Raw genomic sequence first — 16,168 nt, 5'->3', positions numbered from 1 at the left:
ACACCTTTCATTTATACTTATAAGATTTCTAATCAATCAAATACATGTACTGGATGTATAACTGTATAATACTCAAATGATCTCGTACAATATGTACGATATGTACGACAGGCATTCATTTGAATGAAGGTGTAGATATGTTTGGGAGTTAAACCAAAAGCCTGTTATCCATCTGAGTAGAGATGAGGATAATGATAGGAGTATAAAGTTATTGTAGCCAATTTCATTCTCAATGGGCTTTCCTCTCACTTGCTAGATCCTTTCTCATGAATGGAGGAATTGTTAGCAATCAAGGATATAATGTTAGAATTTTTCTAAAGCACAAATCTATCACAGCATGTGAGTGGAGAATGGAGTGTAATGCTGGACCTTTTGTTGCCACGGATTAGTTGAATGGATACAATATTTTCCTCCAAGCTCATAATTTACTTTTTCATCTTTGTATAACAGTGTTGTAAAATCACGTGTGCATTTGAAACTATATCGAATTTAATTGGACACATAGTTGGGCACTGCACCTCTGCCCAACGTTATGTTGTTCCTAGTCCTATTATCAAACACATTTAATCAAATTCTTAAACAATCAGCTGTATCTGCTAGACAAAATTACTCAATCAAATGATGTTTCTCTTTTTATTGGCTGGGCAAGTCTGTCAGTCATTCAATTTGCGTCATTTCCGTTGTCAGGTGGCGCTGCTATGGAAAGATGCGATCAGAAAGCTGACGAATGGAAGCTGTTGCTGAGTGGTCATTTCGGTAATAGTGGCTAAAACAAACAGCGCGATATCAATCCTCCATATACGGTCTCCTTTCGTTGGGGATAACCAACTTCGTATGCACCGAACAAATACGTTTAAAGAAATGTTCATGCTGTAGTAATACAACGCAGACTTTCCTCGGCGTTTTCAGCTCGAGGTAAGTTGTTGATAAAGAAAAGAAAAAGACCTGAGTGAGCGAGGTGGCGAATGAGTTTGCTCTAGCGGTAGTAACGTTTAGTAGTAGTAGTAGTAGTAGTAGTAGTAGTAGTAGTAGCAGTAGTAGCAGCAGCAGCTACCTAGCTAACATGTACTTTGTTTAAATGGCCTCCCCGCTCTGCGCAATGTGTATTGTTTAGCAGACAATTGGTCAATTCAAACTGAACAAATGTGTTTCCACAAATACCATGCATATTTGTCATTGGGGTTGTTCCTATGTGTGAGAACGGCGTGCATTGTTGTAGTTCGCTAGCTTTGGGTTGTTCGTGACAAATGGAACGTGTCCGATTTAGCTAAGGTTACCTAGCGTAGCTTTAATGACGCGGATTATCGTACATGGTTTTGTAATTAACATACCCACTGTTCCCATACACCGTACATGCGCGGTGTTTCACTAATTCCTATTCATTTACAAACTTATTTTGCTTCAACATTGCGTTTGGGCGTGGGGCTCGTTTCGTTTGGAAACGCTTCTGGGTTGTCGGTCAGTCGGTACTATAAATGGTACCTAGTTAGATTTTACTCATGACATAAGAGCAGGATGGCTTGAGGACAAACGGTGATGGTCGGCACTAGTGTCTGTTGTAGGAGTCAAAAGGGTTCGTGTACACTACTTGCGGGATTGCATCCCTGCGATGCGTGCTCCTTTTTATTTGTCGTCATTCCGCTCTAGTTAATTTTGGTGACCTTGTATGGCTAAGGGCATTCAAAATGTAACAATAGGCAGCCAGCTGCAAGATGGTAGGTAGCTAGAGCGCAGAAGGCTGAGCTTTCATCCAGGTACATCAATAAACCTAGCAAGCTCGTAATGGGCATCTTTATCATGATGTCCAACATATTGACTGGTGCAACGTATAAATCATCTCCTCTGACAACATTGTGATAGCTTGGACTATTATGTGTTCGGATGTAGCCTCGGTTCCAGGTATGAATGTGTAAAGATGACATTTGGATCTGTAAGATGTATTTAGGGTTGGCTCCTTAACTAGTGCTTTTAGCTAATAATTTTGTTTTGCAACAGAACACTGTGGAATGCATGATTCATGCCGCTATAATAGGACGTGGGTGGTTCTCCGGTCACCTATCGCGGCGGTGTGTGCGCGCTCTCTAGCTATTTAAAGAGCGCATGTTCCCGTGGATGGCGTGGGATATTGTCTCTGGTGCCTTTTGTCTGATATGATTCAGTAGGCTGTGTTCCTAATCTTGCCAATCATTGTGCTTTCCTCGGGTGGTTTGACCTTTTGTTTCTTGAACTATTGGTAATTTGCTTACATTCATCAAATGCCAAACTAATCTGAAGTCAAGTTGTGAGCTGCCCATTTCAGGCAAGCCTAAGGTGCATGCATTACAGAAAGGTAATTGTTTTGTCACATGGTTTTAGGGCAGTACAGTGCTCTTGTAGAAATCTGAATCAGAGCCGACAGGTGCTGTTTGTAATAGTTATCTTGTTGGACAGTCATTTTAGTAGCATACCCTGTGTACTATTCCATCTTTGCAAATTGCAATGTCTAACATTTAGTTTAGATGACTTGTGTAAATAAATGGTGTGGTAATTGATTGAGTATGCTGCTCTCCTACAGTTGCACATTTGACTGGGAGTCATATGAAAAGCACTGTTCAATCACCAAGGGAGGCAGGCTTATGATGACTGGTTGAGATGGCGAGAGACATGATTTCGACACTGTATGCTGTTTGAGATTTGAAAGAATCCTCTTAGAAGTGAGAATTTGTGTAGGCCCGCTGACTTCTGCAACCTGTAATGTCCTCACCAGAGCCAAACTGTCTGGCCCATGGCGGAAGTTTCAAAATGGAAAGATTTCTTGTTTTCCTTGGGTTCACTGTGTTTGCTAATGTGTGAGCATTTTGACGAGTGTTGCCTGCACTGTATACTTTGAGTCTTTTGGTGGTGTCAGTTTCCAATATCGACTCTCATGCAGGTTGTTCAAATGTGTTGTTGTTGCTCTCTGCTGCCACTTTTATCAGCACGAATCATCTCTTTGGAATGTCTCTAGTAGGGTTGAGCTTGTACTCGCATGTGTCCACTAAAGATCTACGGTCACCACAATGCTGTCTTTAGGCACATTGACCTACCATCTTTGTGCTGCAGTTTCACTACAGAAATTTACACGTGTTTTCGCTCTGAAACGATGCCCCCCTTTTACACCCTGGGACATGTTTCAGTTTACACTCTTATTGGTGTCGTCCCTCTGACATTTTTAGCATTTCTGACAAATCCTAGTCCATGGTAACCCTGGGGCGACTGAACCGAGTGATTCACTCTCCTCCAGTTGGTTCTGAGCATTACTTTCCTGTTACGGGAACCAGAGCGCGTTTCATCACTTAGGGACTCCTTATCAGCAGGCAGCAAACAAAGCATATACCCCTCAAAGATAGAGTACCATAGGTTTTTATAGAGGTTGGCATGTTACTGTAGGTAGATGTCACACAGGTTCCCCTGGCATGTGCCTTCACTTCCTTATCGGAAATGGTAGGGTTGCTATTTATTTTTCGGTCGTGAAAAAAAGCCATGAGCCCAACCTTTTATGGGAAACTGTCTTCTGAGAGAAAGTCGTAGCATTTTACTGTCGATGGTTATAACTCGGCACAGACTTAGAGAACCACGAACCAGTGCAGATTGAGTTTCAAGTTAATGTCACATGCGCTAGTACAGTGAAAGGCCTTTTGCTAGCTGTAAACCCAACAATGCAGTAATCAATATTAATGTAGTACTAATAAGAACACAAAGTAAGAAACTACATAGAAACCACACAGGTAGCCTAGTGGTTAGATCTTTGGGCCTGTAACCGTAAGGTTGCTGGATCGAATCCCCGAGCTGACAAGGTGAAAATCTGTAATTTTGCCTCCGAACAAGGCAATTAACCCACTGTTCCACAGTAGGCAGTCATTGTAAATAAGAATTTGCTCTTAACTGACTTGCCTGTTAAATGTACAATTTTTTAAAAAATATATATACATAGATGCATGCATACAGTCAGTTCCAATATCATATTAACAATGTGCAGGGATACTGGAGTGATAGTTAGATATGTATAGGGGTAAGGTGATTAGGCATCAGGATATATGATTAACAGAGTAGCAGTAGCATAAATGATGAGTGCATGTGTGTGGTGTCAGTATGAATGTGAGTGTGCATAGACAGTGTAAAAAATAAAAGGGTCAACTCAGTCAGCGCTTGTAGCCATTCTGCTAGCTATTTAGCAGTCTTATGGCTTGGGTATAGAAGCTGTTCAGGAGCTTGTTGGTGTCAGACTTGATGCACCGGTACCACTTGCAGTGTGGAAACAGAGCGAACGGTGGGGTGAGTCTTTAACGATTTTCCGGGCCTTCCTTTCACACAGCCTGATGGAGGTCCTAAAAGCCGCGGCAGGATTTTCAGAAAGTAATTGCTAAGGATAAAATGAAACCAGCATGAAAAAGCATCTATGCACAAAATGGCATTCAGCCTAATACATGTTTTGCCATCTTTAGCATTTCACCAGAATTCCACCCTTGCAGGATTTGATGTTGCAGTCATTTTACTGCGTTCTGCATCATCACATTTGTCATTCAATGTGAGCACATGGATGTTTAGTTTGCATGCCACATTGAGGATTAAAGCTGAGGCGTCATCTTTCTCACCAGAGACAACATCTGAATGAGCCTATAATGGCTAGCCATTCACACTGTGTTGGTAAACTTGTGGGAGGGGTTTTCTAAAGTGGTTGGGTGGGGTTAAACCCTCTCCTCTCTCATACCACAAGACAGACAGTCTGCTGCATTATTCAAGTCTGGAACTTTTGGAGAGACCCCATGTATAGTCATGCAGTGCCAGGTATTATTGAGAACTAATGTATTTTCTACTGTATGACACATTGGTAGAATTTTGGTCATTTTAGCGGTTTAATTATGCAACTCAAGATGGATATTTTGCTAGTGGCCTGGAGGAACATCAAGACTATCAGTTAGTTTGAGAGTTTTGCTTCCTTGTGGTCACATTTCTGTCCTACACCACTTAATGTACCTATCTTGATCTGATGTTATCCGATTAGCTTTTTGCTGCTGTGTTCTTCCTGCAGAGCTCCAGCATGTCTAAGCGGCACTCTTTGGAGAGGGGGGCCGGAGAGACTTCAGGCAGGGCCAGCAAGCTCCTCTGTCCTGGAATTGCTGGAAGCAACGCGAAGAGGGCAGGTCCCTTCATCCTGGGTAAGAGATGGTGGTACCCGGGGGCAAAAAGGGGAAAGGTTGGCCTCTTACAACTGTTTGCGCAGGAAACTAGGAAAGAGGTGGGGGGATTCAGTTAGCTTGAGGCAAGAATGTGAACTATTTGACGTTGGGTAGATGGCTCAGAATCTATTCTGCAAAGTTTCTTCAATCTTTTCAGGAAATGTATACTGTAAACTTTGAAATGTTAGCATAAGGCTTCTGCTGTCTGCTAGATTATGTTAGGGGTGTTGAAGTTTGCATGCCTCCTAATTGTTTGCATTAGGGCACACTCTCCTTACCTTTTGGTCATGCAGCTGTTGCCACTTCTTCCTTACAGGGCCTCGTTTGGGGAACTCGCCCGTGCCAAGTATAGTGCAGTGTCTGGCCAGGAAGGATGGGACGGATGACTTCTACCAGCTAAAAGTGAGTGGACATTATCTGTTTCTTTTGAATGATCTATTTTCACTGTTCGATGGAGATGAATTAGTGTCTTCAAACAATGGCTAGTTAGTTACAGTCTCCCAATAGCCTTTTGAACCTTTGACCTTCCTAAACAGACGTCTTTGTTGGTGTTCAGTTATGCCTTTACGGCCCTATTTCAGTGCAGCAGCCTGCGCTTGCTTAGGCGGAAGACAAACTGTAGAGGCTATTTGTTTATTGGGGCAATCCAATAATCTGTTTTACACACAAGGTGTTTTTAGGAGGAAGAGCGAAAAGGTGGCACCCTGCCTCGGCCCCAATGCTAAGTCCCAGTGCAAAGTCTCTCTACCCCCCCCCAGTGTCTCCTGAGTGTGTTGACCGTAGCTTGTAGGGACATGTTTTTGCAAAGGATGAAATGAGCATGAAAAAAACAGTTTTATTTTTGTCAATACTTAACACTTTTTTTTCTTCTGAAAACTGCATTGTTGATCAAGGGCTTTTAAGTAAGCATTTCACTGTTGTATTTGGAATGTGACAAATAAAATTTGATTTGATGTGCCAAAAATGCAGGCCTGTCTTGTCCCCTCTGGCTCTCAAACCCCTCCCCCTCCCCTCCTTTCCTAAGTTCTTTCCCAAGGCCTAGATCAGCTGCTGGCGTCAGCTGTTAATGGTACATCTTTAGGCATTGTTGTAGGGGTGAGGACTCCATGTGGTTCAGAGATTTCTCCCCAGTCCCAGAGCTTGTGTTCTCGGGGTCGAATTCATTAGGCGACACCGTAGCAAGATGTTTTGCAATGGTAAACAAAAACCAAGCATTTCTTATTGGCCAAATCTAGGTAGGCCCTGCCTGTTCCAGTCAGTTTTCTGTTTTTTGGTGCCTAATGAACACAACCTTGCTGCTGCTTTCTGTTGTAGATCCTGACGCTGGAGGAGCGGGCAGATGCGGCCGCAGAGACCCAGGAAGAGAGGCAGGGGAAGATGCTGCTGCACACCGAGTACTCCCTCCTCTCGCTGCTACATAACCAGGACGGAGTGGTGCACCACCATGGCCTGTTCCAGGTAAATGGCAATAGTTTACTTGGTGCGTCACAAACTTTCAGGTACATCGCTTGGTGCTGCAGCCCTTTGTAATGTCTTTCAATGATGAGAACTTCACAAGACCTGTACTGAATTACTGTGATTGTACATTATTCTTTCTGATGAGAGACTTGCATAGTTTTTTACTTGCCTCCCAAAGACACCCATTCAGGGAAAACATTATATTCACACCCCCTACCAACCACACTGCACAGTCCCAGTCCAGTTGAGCTTAGAGACACTTCCATAGAAATATTGAAGCACCTTTTTCTTCAAGCCATCACTTTCCTAGTCGACCACTCGCACAGTGACTCAGCCCTCCCGCCCTTCCCATTTCTTTATAACTTTGTTATTGTTCCCTTTGCCGCCTCTCTCTTTCACAACCCTATTCCTCAACGCGCTCTTCCTAGAATAGCTACATTGAGCCGTGCGGCATGATTCATTCAAGGCTACAACGCTATTGATTGGTTTATTATAGTTCCGTCTCCAAGAGGGCCAGTTAATAATGATTTGTCTCAGGAAAGCCTTGAGGCCCAGCCATCTAAATCTGGACAAACCAATACCAATGGGGATCAGCTGGGGACGGTGGCTCGCTCTGAGGTGAATAGAGAAGAATGACCTTTGTTATTCATCTCAACCCCCCCAGGCTCAGTAGAGGTGAATGTGTCCTATTCACATTGGTGATGGGATGGTTGTGCACAGATCACTGAGCCCTGTCATCTCCTCCACTGTTCTCTCTCATAGCTGATCGTCAGACTGCAATTTCACTCGACAATGGAAGCCGTACAATTGTCATGTCTTTAGTCCGAATTTGTTCTTTCTTACAATCTTCTAAAGAGATGCCCCAGAGCTGTATTGTTTAGGGCACACATAGCAAAATGTTTTGCAATTTAAAACAATTAAAAGGTTTTATTGGACAAGCACATTTTAATTATGTTTTGTGGCCTTTTGTTTGTGCTTACTGAACACTACCCATAACAACAGATCGAAAAGCGCGCTGATAAAGGATACGGTCTCCTCTTTAATCACCCTAACCAATCCGCTCTCTCTCCCCTGTCCACTTTAGGACCGGGCGTACGAGATTGTGGAGGACCCGGAGGCCAACAATGGCAAGGTACGCCGGATGAAGAAGCGGATCTGCCTAGTGCTGGACTGCCTCTGTGCGCACGATTTCAGCGACAAGACTGCGGACCTCATCAACCTGCAGCACTACGTCATCAAGGAGAAGCGGCTGAGCGAGCGCGAGGCCATCGTCATCTTCTACGACGTGGTGCGTGTGGTGGAGGCCCTGCACAAGGTGAGTCCGACCAACAAAACATGTACAGCGCGTTTTTGAGGAAGACAAGGTGCGGAATCGCTAATCTTGATCACAATGCGTATGCCTAATTATTTGGAACACGATGCGATTTGTAGATCAGTGATTCAACTCAGTCCGACTACAATGTAGCTGTTTGGATTTAGGCTGTTTCGAACACTTCCATCTGCTTCTCGTCTAGGGTTCAGTCTGTGCTTTGCAGATTGACCAGGCCTTAAATTATCTGTTGATGGCCAGTTGTTGGGAAATTGTATGTCAGATTATCTGGTCACTGCCTAGTGCCTTCACAGGCTGACCTTCATGATCAAGTAATTGGTCACGGACTTGACTATATAGTCATCTATGACCCATAGCTTTGACGATTATGTTCTTGAAAATATTTGAATTAAAGTGTATTTTCTTTACGGTCTCCAACTTAAGTCTTGGGCGGGTTCAGACAAATCAAAATGTTACTTTTTTTAATGTAGCCCCTTTGTTGAGTCGTCCAAGCTAAACCGCTCCTATAGAGCAGTAACAGCATTGACTTGAGTTGCTTTTGTTCCAGTGCTTCATTCAACAACCGTCTGACAATCAATCTCATCCGTCTCTACCTCTTTCACCCTGCAGAAAAACATTGTGCACCGAGACCTGAAGCTTGGAAACATGGTGCTGAACAAACGGTAAGGACACAGTCATGCTTTCATATTTGGTTTAGCCATGCGAGAGGCCCCATCCAGTGTGTATCCGGTGTGCAACTGGGCTTCAGTGATGGGAACCTAGTGCGAAAAAGAGGTTGAAGAACACTTACTTTGTGCTCTGAGGGGGGGTGGAAATGCACATGGTTGGAACTCTGGCTCAGGTACACATCAGGGCACAGTGCTGTGCTGCCATTAATCTGATGGGCCCTGCAGAATTCAGCCAGCTCCTTATCCATAAAGCCCCTCCCCCCAAAAATATATTTTCAGTCCTATGTTCCATTATTTGATTTTTTTTTTTACATTGGGTAAAAGTACAGACTCAGAGCTTCAAAATGGTACATCATACACTGTATTTGGAGAAAACATGGAAGTAATGCTGTTTTTAAAAGTTAATAAACTTATCCCATTTAAGAGAAGGGCATTCAAACATTTAGCTGTGATTTTTCACACGTGCTCCACATTAATCCTTGGGAAACGTATATTTAGAAAAGGAATACTTTCACCAAATTGCCAAAATAATTTCTCTGTACATTCTCACCAAGTTCACACATTAGGCAAACCATTAACAGTATTAAATTGCCTATTGTATCATAAAGATGACCTTTCACATTGAAGAACTACAGTGTTGCTCTTTGTTTACACCCGTTAAGCCTTAGACCCAACCATCTCTTAAAGTCACGTGAACACGTGACTGAAAATGTTTCAAGATTAAAACACTAACTTCCAAGTGCTAAAGGTAGTAGCCTAAAATTAGAAATTTAACACAAGGGTGTCGTTAAAACACTACCTAGGCCTTTATCATGAGATCCTTTGAGTGACTTTGGTTCAGGTTATGATATGAGCAAACTGAACATATTTTTGTCTTGCCCTTTGGAGCAGGGCATGTAATGTCCATGGCCTTTGTCATTGCAATAGTCCTGATCTTATGTGTTTCCTGGGTTGTGTCCAGTCCAATGGATGCTTGCTCATCTCTGGGAGGAAGGACATCATCGTTGCGCAGCAGCTGATAGCTAGTTCCATCAGTGTGAAAGGTCCTTGGCCAGAACACCAGGCTCCAGACAATTTAAGCTGTGAAGGAGAAAGGCAGACAAAAGTAGACAAGGCATTAAAACCTTGCATTTAAGTACTAAGAAAAATACCTGTAGTGCTGTTTGTTCATCTCCTTACACTTGTGGGGAGAGCAGGTTTCTGCTGAAAGACAAATTCCAGATCAATAGGTAAAGAAAATGTGTGAATTAATCTCCTATAGCTTGTTATTGCCTGTTACTAAAATGCCCTGTATACACTCAACTTGTATCCAGCCAAACAATGGCAATGCAGACATTACAAGATAACTAGCTAATAATTAGCAAACATTTAACTTCATCATTACCAGCAGGCTAGATGTACATGGTATTCATCTTGCCTAAATGCCATGGTTACTCCATGGAATTTTTGGGGGGTTGACAGAAGTCACACTAAAAAACAATGTAATATTCTCTACAAGCCAGTATATTGAATGAAATTGTATTTCCACTTTACCGGTTGTACATGCTGTTGATGGGAGGTAGAGATGGGGTATCCACAGGATAGTGCTGTTTACCTGACTCTTTGCAGTACCGGTAGTTTGTTGCTTGTATTAATAGCCGAATGTAACCGAAATGTCGCCTGACACACGTTTCCTTGCAATCAGCTGGAAGTGTTTGCCTTTTAGTTAGGCTTGGCCATATTTTTCAAGTGTTTTGTCATGTGCAAATTGCATCAGTATTGAAAATAACAACTGGAAATACAGACCAGTGTACCAAAGGTTGGGTTGGTAACACTTCCCTGTGGATATTGTTTTATCAAATTACCTCCGACATAGATTACAGGTTGTCAACTTCATTTCAATTTAGGGACATCGGTTAACATTCTGACTGTTCGGGAATGCTGAGCCTACATGTTAGAGATGAGTGTAACTATTTCACTGTCAAATTTCTTTACGAGCCTAGTATTAATCTAGCTGGTCAGCTAGTTGAACATGTCGATATCTAGCTATTTAGCCATTTCATCTGTGCCTGTCACTTAACTTGGTTTGATTAGCTTGCTCCACAGTGGCTATTTTCGTTAGCTAGCTAGTTAAACATGACAAACTGACAAACATATTGTCCTGGTTTTGTACATCAGCAATCAACATTAACCGCAGAATGTAACTGGCCATCTCAGCTAACTGGCTATAACATTACCTGGATGCAACTGTCTAGCTAGCAAACAAGATAATTAACCCTTGTGCTTTTCTGGAAAAAAATTGTCCATTGTGGTATGGGTCAGGTTGACCCGCACAGTTTAAACAAAGTTCAAACAAAGAATCAAGTGAAAACAACTTTATTTTGTCTTGTCAGATCTTTCAGAAAGAAATACAATAATATTTGAATTAAAAAACTCTAAGAACTATTTGTTGAAAATATTTCTCACAAACTATCATTTTGTGTTTCCCCCGGGTAGGCTTGTTCCCCCTGGTGTTTTCCATTAACACTTAGGTGTGATTTGACTTTATTGGTCAAGCATCCCTTCAGTCTTTCTCTCCACATGTTGAACGCAATGTACGTGTGCTTTCTGCAGATGTATTTATCGCATTCTACACAAGTGGTGTTGGTTTTACTGTCTTGGCGAGAATGGCAGAGCAAATTGACTTTGTCGTGGTGACAGTGACCATTCTATATTACGGTCTTTGGACTTCCGTGTCCTCTTCTCTGGATGATGGTTGTTGCATGTGCTCTCATTTGATGGAGATGGTATTCCAGACACCTCTGAAACCTCTTCACCAAAGCAACTTCACAATCAGGAGGACAATGCTGTTGATGATCCAATCTCTGAAACCTCTTCTATTTCGCAGTCCAGAATTTGTGATGAGGCTTCATTGATTGAATCTTTTGGAGCTCATTTTTGACTCTCTGTCAGATCTGCTGCTCTCGCACTGAGAAGGTTGGGCAAGTCCTTTTCACCCCCTAATTATAAAAGTGCAACCAGAACCAGTCAAAGCCGAATCCATCAAAGACACTTGGTTTATTTTGGACCCGTGCGAATATCTATACACATGAAATTCTCCGGGTCAGAATGACCCACATGTTTGTATACAAAATCTGCAGACATTCCCCAACACATCAGTATGTGCACATTTTGAAGTTAGGTTCATGACCCTAAATGAGAGAAGTCATTGAATTTCATGGAGAAAGAGGTTAACTAGTATTTTTGGCAACTCAAAAGTAGAAATGGGTCAAATTGACCCACAACAATGCACGAGGGTTAAACAACGGGAAAGTGGCATATTCATGGGTCTGAATGGGTTTCATTCATGCATACACATTCATATCTAATTACTATTGCCCATACGCACCAATTTGTAAGTCGCTCTGGATAAGAGCGTCTGCTAAATGACTTAAATGTAAATGTAAATACATCTGTTTCTCAAACTAGACACTAATGTACTTGCCCTGTTGCTCACCGGGGCCTCCCACTCCTCTTTCTATTCTAGTTGGAGACAGTTTGCGCTGTTCTGTGAAGGGAGTAGTACACAGCGTTGTATGAGATCTTCAGTTTCTTGGCAATTTCTCGCATGGGATAGCCTTCATTTCTCAGAACAATAATAGACTGACGAGTTTCAGAAGAAAGTTCTTTGTTTCTGGCCATTTTGAGCTTGTAATCAAACCCACAAATGCTGATGTTCCAGATACTCAACTAGTCTGAAGAAGGCCAGTTTTATTGCTTCTTTTAATCAGAAAAATAGTTTTCAGCTGTGCTAACATAATTGCAAAGGGTTTTCGAATGATTAACTACCCTTTTAAAATGATCTACTTAGATTATCAAACATGACGTGCCATTGGAACAGAGGACTGATGGTTGCTTATATTGGGCCTCTGTATGTCTATGTAGATATTACATTAAACATCTGCTATTTCCAGCTACAATAGTAATTTACAACATTAACAATGTCCACTTTTTTTCTGATCAATTTGATATTTTAATGGACAAATGTGCTTTTCTTTCAAAAACAAGGACATTTCTTAATGACCCCAAACTTTTGAACGGTAGTGTACATTTTGCACAATGAGCACTTGTCTCTCAAATACATTGTTAGTTATTGGTTAGCTAGCTAGTGAATTTTTGCCTTACTAGCGTTGACATGAAATCAGTCAACACCTCAAGGCATTGTATCAATAATATGAAACGAGCCACTTATGATTCCCCACATGGCAGGTTCTTGTCAGCTCTTTCTAGCTAAACTTGGCCATCCAGAATCTCAACACGCTAACTTCTGCACCATGGAAGCGCGCACATCATTTTCCTGACATGGTCAGCTAAACCATCTATAGTGAATCTAGAATGATATCGCAGCCTCTTGCGATATAGATATTGTGGATGTCAGTATTGCAATCTTAAATCAAAAGTAGATTAATCGTGCATCCCTAGTGAGCACCATTCGGCCGCCGTAGTGGTGATGAAACAAAGTGTTTTGTTGTGGCCGGTTGGGCTGCTGCACAGAACAGAGCAGACGAGTAGAACACTCTGTCCCAGCTGGAGACAAAAGGAGAGGCCTGCCAAAGGCCCTCCATAGCTCAGGGCTGACTCACCATGGACACACATGTCTCTCGCTCTCTCACACTCTCAGCCCTCTATTTACTCGCCCTCCCTCCCTCTGCTCTGTCTGTCAGAAGCTTTTTTTCTCTCACAAACTCTTTGCTCCTTACTCCTTTCGGTTTTCTCATGCTTCCTTTCTTCCATTCCCTCTCATTGTCTTCCTTTTTTGGCTTTTGCCTTTGCTCTCCGTGGTTTCATGTGTCCTCGCTGAATGTGCATGCATACAGTATGGGGGAGGGATGGATGGAGAAAGGCCTCTCCCAGATTTGGGGTATGCAAAAAAACGATTTTACACCAGACACTTGTACATGTGAAGCAGGACAAATGTAAGCACCCCCGATTTGATATTCGATCTCTGACTTTCACCACCCTGTGAAGTTCATAACTTATTTAATCTGCCTAATAAACTACATGCTTTTCCCAGTCCTAGTGGTGGGCTATGTTGTGTGGTCTTATCATCGAATGAATCCAAGTTTACTTCGATATGATTGCTATTATATAAATATTTGTACATAAAGGCGTTTACACGGTTATTTCTCGTGTAATTTTTGACAAACATTGCTTGCCGACAATAAAGGTACCTGTATTTCCTGTTTCCATCATGGTTCAGGTCATTAATCCACAGGAGATGAATGGAAATTAGGCTATTATTGCATTTCGCCAGCAAGTTGTTTTAAATAGCTGGTGTTTGTAGGCTAGTAATACTTAAATAACCGAGGGTGTACTTTAGGGTTGTAAGATGTTTGGTTGATTGCTATCTAGACTTGAGCCTCCTTGTCAGGTAATCAGTCTTTAGACTGCGAGGTGCTTGTTTCTCATCATGCTTCTGTCAGCTGCCACTGACGGTGACATCAGCCTCTGCATATATTCTCACTGACTGTGCTGTACAGGTGTAAACTAATCTTCAATCTTCCCTTCACCAACTTCCTGTCCTGCAAAGCTGTGTGCTGTATCATTGTCAGGGGTTTGCTTATGCTGGAAATAAACATTGCAAACCAAATTTGAAAAGGGTGGTGCAGGGTTCACAAATAAGTAAAAAGGAAACATTTCAAAAATAGGAGCAGCTTTTAGTAGCATTTCAAAGTCCATCTGTGTTTAAAACTGGAAAGCAAAGTTGACCGTTTTTTTATATTGTAAATTGTGTTTGATTGGACACTAGTCACACAGGTAAATCCCAAAATGTTTGAGGGAAATCCTTGACCTCACCACTGTTTTTTTTTAAATAAAATCTCTCAAATATAGCATCATTTTGAGGGACACTCCTGCTGAAATTGGTATAAAAAAAAATGTAATTTTTTTTTGTGTAATTTGAGCTTCATGTAGAGCCAGAGGATGCCATGTTCAACCCCTTTCCCATCAGTCTGGTTATTTTGGGCAGGATGGGGGGGGGGGGGGGGGTCACAAGGGATGTGGAGGTTTCTGGTTTCCTGTCTCCTGGGGTCACATGACCAGAAAGCGGAGACGGTGTGGTTCTTTTGGTCAACCCAGTCCTAAAGGTCCCTCTCACGAGGCGAACACGCTATCTCTTTCATGGAGAGGATACAGAGTAAGAATAGCAACCGCAGTTGTGTGATGCATGCAGGCAAAAGAAAGGCCCCCTTCATAAAGCAGCTTTTTATCTAGAGCCCTTCAAGCGCAGCTTCCTGTCATTGTGAAGTTCAAAAGGCTACTGCATTATAGACAATTCATGCTCACAAATTTTGAACAGCCTCATCAGATGGTAGACTGTCAAGACAGAATTGTATCATCTTTAAAAATGTTTTTACAATGTGGCATTTTTAGCAAGCATGTTTTCACAGGAATTAACCTTAGCCTAAATGTGGCCTTCTGTCTGTGTGAGCAGAATGTGAACCGCATACAGTGTGAAAGTGAGAGCATAGGGGAAGCTGCATTGACCTCGGTCCTTGGAGAAAGGGGTGAGAACGTGAACTTGAGTGGACTAAGGCGCTAAATTTCAGTTGTGATTAGTGTAGCCTGTGCATGCGTTGTGTGGGTGGACTTAAGGAAAAGTGCACACACAAGCTTATTATTGCATACACATTCGTCAATTCAATTCCATGCAGGATTAGTCATTGAGATAATTAGCCCAAACCACACGTTGACTCACATGTTTGTCAAAGTGCAGCCTTTTTTATTTCCTCTTTCTCTCTACATGTTTCTCTCTACTGTATGAAGGCCTACCATTAAACCCTGCACCCCCCCCCCACACACACACACACACACACACTGTTTATCTATGATGACTCATGCAAACATCTGATAGGCCTATGTTTCTACAGAAACCAATATGATGTCCCTAGCAACAGCGCTTGAGTGCCAGACTGTCTGGAGTTTACCCTGTCTCTAGATATCACTGTCCTCCTGGTTTGGAGTTGTCCCTTCAACTGCTGCTTGTGATCATATAGTCTTGTGTTTCTTTGAAACTTCTTCTTAGCATTTAAAAAAAAAAAAAACAGGAGTCTAATGCTTTGATCAGTTAAATGTGCTGCAGTCAAATTAATTAGTGAGTGACCTACGCCTCCCAAGTCAGTCTGCATCTATTTAGTTTCATGAAGCATTGTGTATCACACAGGCCTACCAAACACTTATTTTTTTGTGATGACGAGGCAGACCATTACAGTCAGGAAGTGGAGTACAGTTTCCTTGGGTCATATTCATTAGGGCATACTGTGGTGCATTTCTTTCATGCAGTTTCTGACAGTACTTCTGTTTTGTATCTACTGAATATGACCCTGGTGTGTTGGTGTCTCTCTGTGTACCCTAGGACTCACCGGATTACCATCACCAACTTCTGCCTGGGCAAGCACCTGGTGAGCGAGGACGACCTGCTGAAGGACCAGCGAGGAAGTCCAGCCTACATCAGCCCTGACGTACTGAGTGGTGAGAGGACACACACACACACACAC

At 42.4% G+C, this 16,168-nt stretch overlaps 1 protein-coding gene across 2 annotated transcripts in view; it reads left to right on the top strand.

Moving 5' to 3' along the window:
* Window positions 1-684: 684 nt before the first annotated feature.
* LOC115105576 (serine/threonine-protein kinase 40) overlaps window positions 685-16,168 on the top strand; it is a 36,696-nt gene continuing 21,212 nt past the window's right edge. For both annotated transcript variants that reach the window (XM_029627766.2, XM_029627775.2), the window contains exons 1-7: window positions 685-915; window positions 5,051-5,177; window positions 5,515-5,600; window positions 6,513-6,656; window positions 7,741-7,971; window positions 8,596-8,648; window positions 16,027-16,142. In XM_029627766.2, coding sequence (XP_029483626.1) covers window positions 5,060-5,177; window positions 5,515-5,600; window positions 6,513-6,656; window positions 7,741-7,971; window positions 8,596-8,648; window positions 16,027-16,142 — 748 coding nt within the window. In that variant the 5' untranslated portion in view covers window positions 685-915; window positions 5,051-5,059. The remainder of the gene's footprint in view (window positions 916-5,050; window positions 5,178-5,514; window positions 5,601-6,512; window positions 6,657-7,740; window positions 7,972-8,595; window positions 8,649-16,026; window positions 16,143-16,168) is intronic.

The sequence above is a fragment of the Oncorhynchus nerka genome, linkage group LG3 (genome assembly GCF_034236695.1).
Source record: "Oncorhynchus nerka isolate Pitt River linkage group LG3, Oner_Uvic_2.0, whole genome shotgun sequence".
Taxonomy (NCBI): Eukaryota; Metazoa; Chordata; class Actinopteri; order Salmoniformes; family Salmonidae; genus Oncorhynchus; species Oncorhynchus nerka.
Note: the sequence above shows the minus strand (reverse complement) of the source record. Positions and strands in the feature narration are given on the sequence as shown.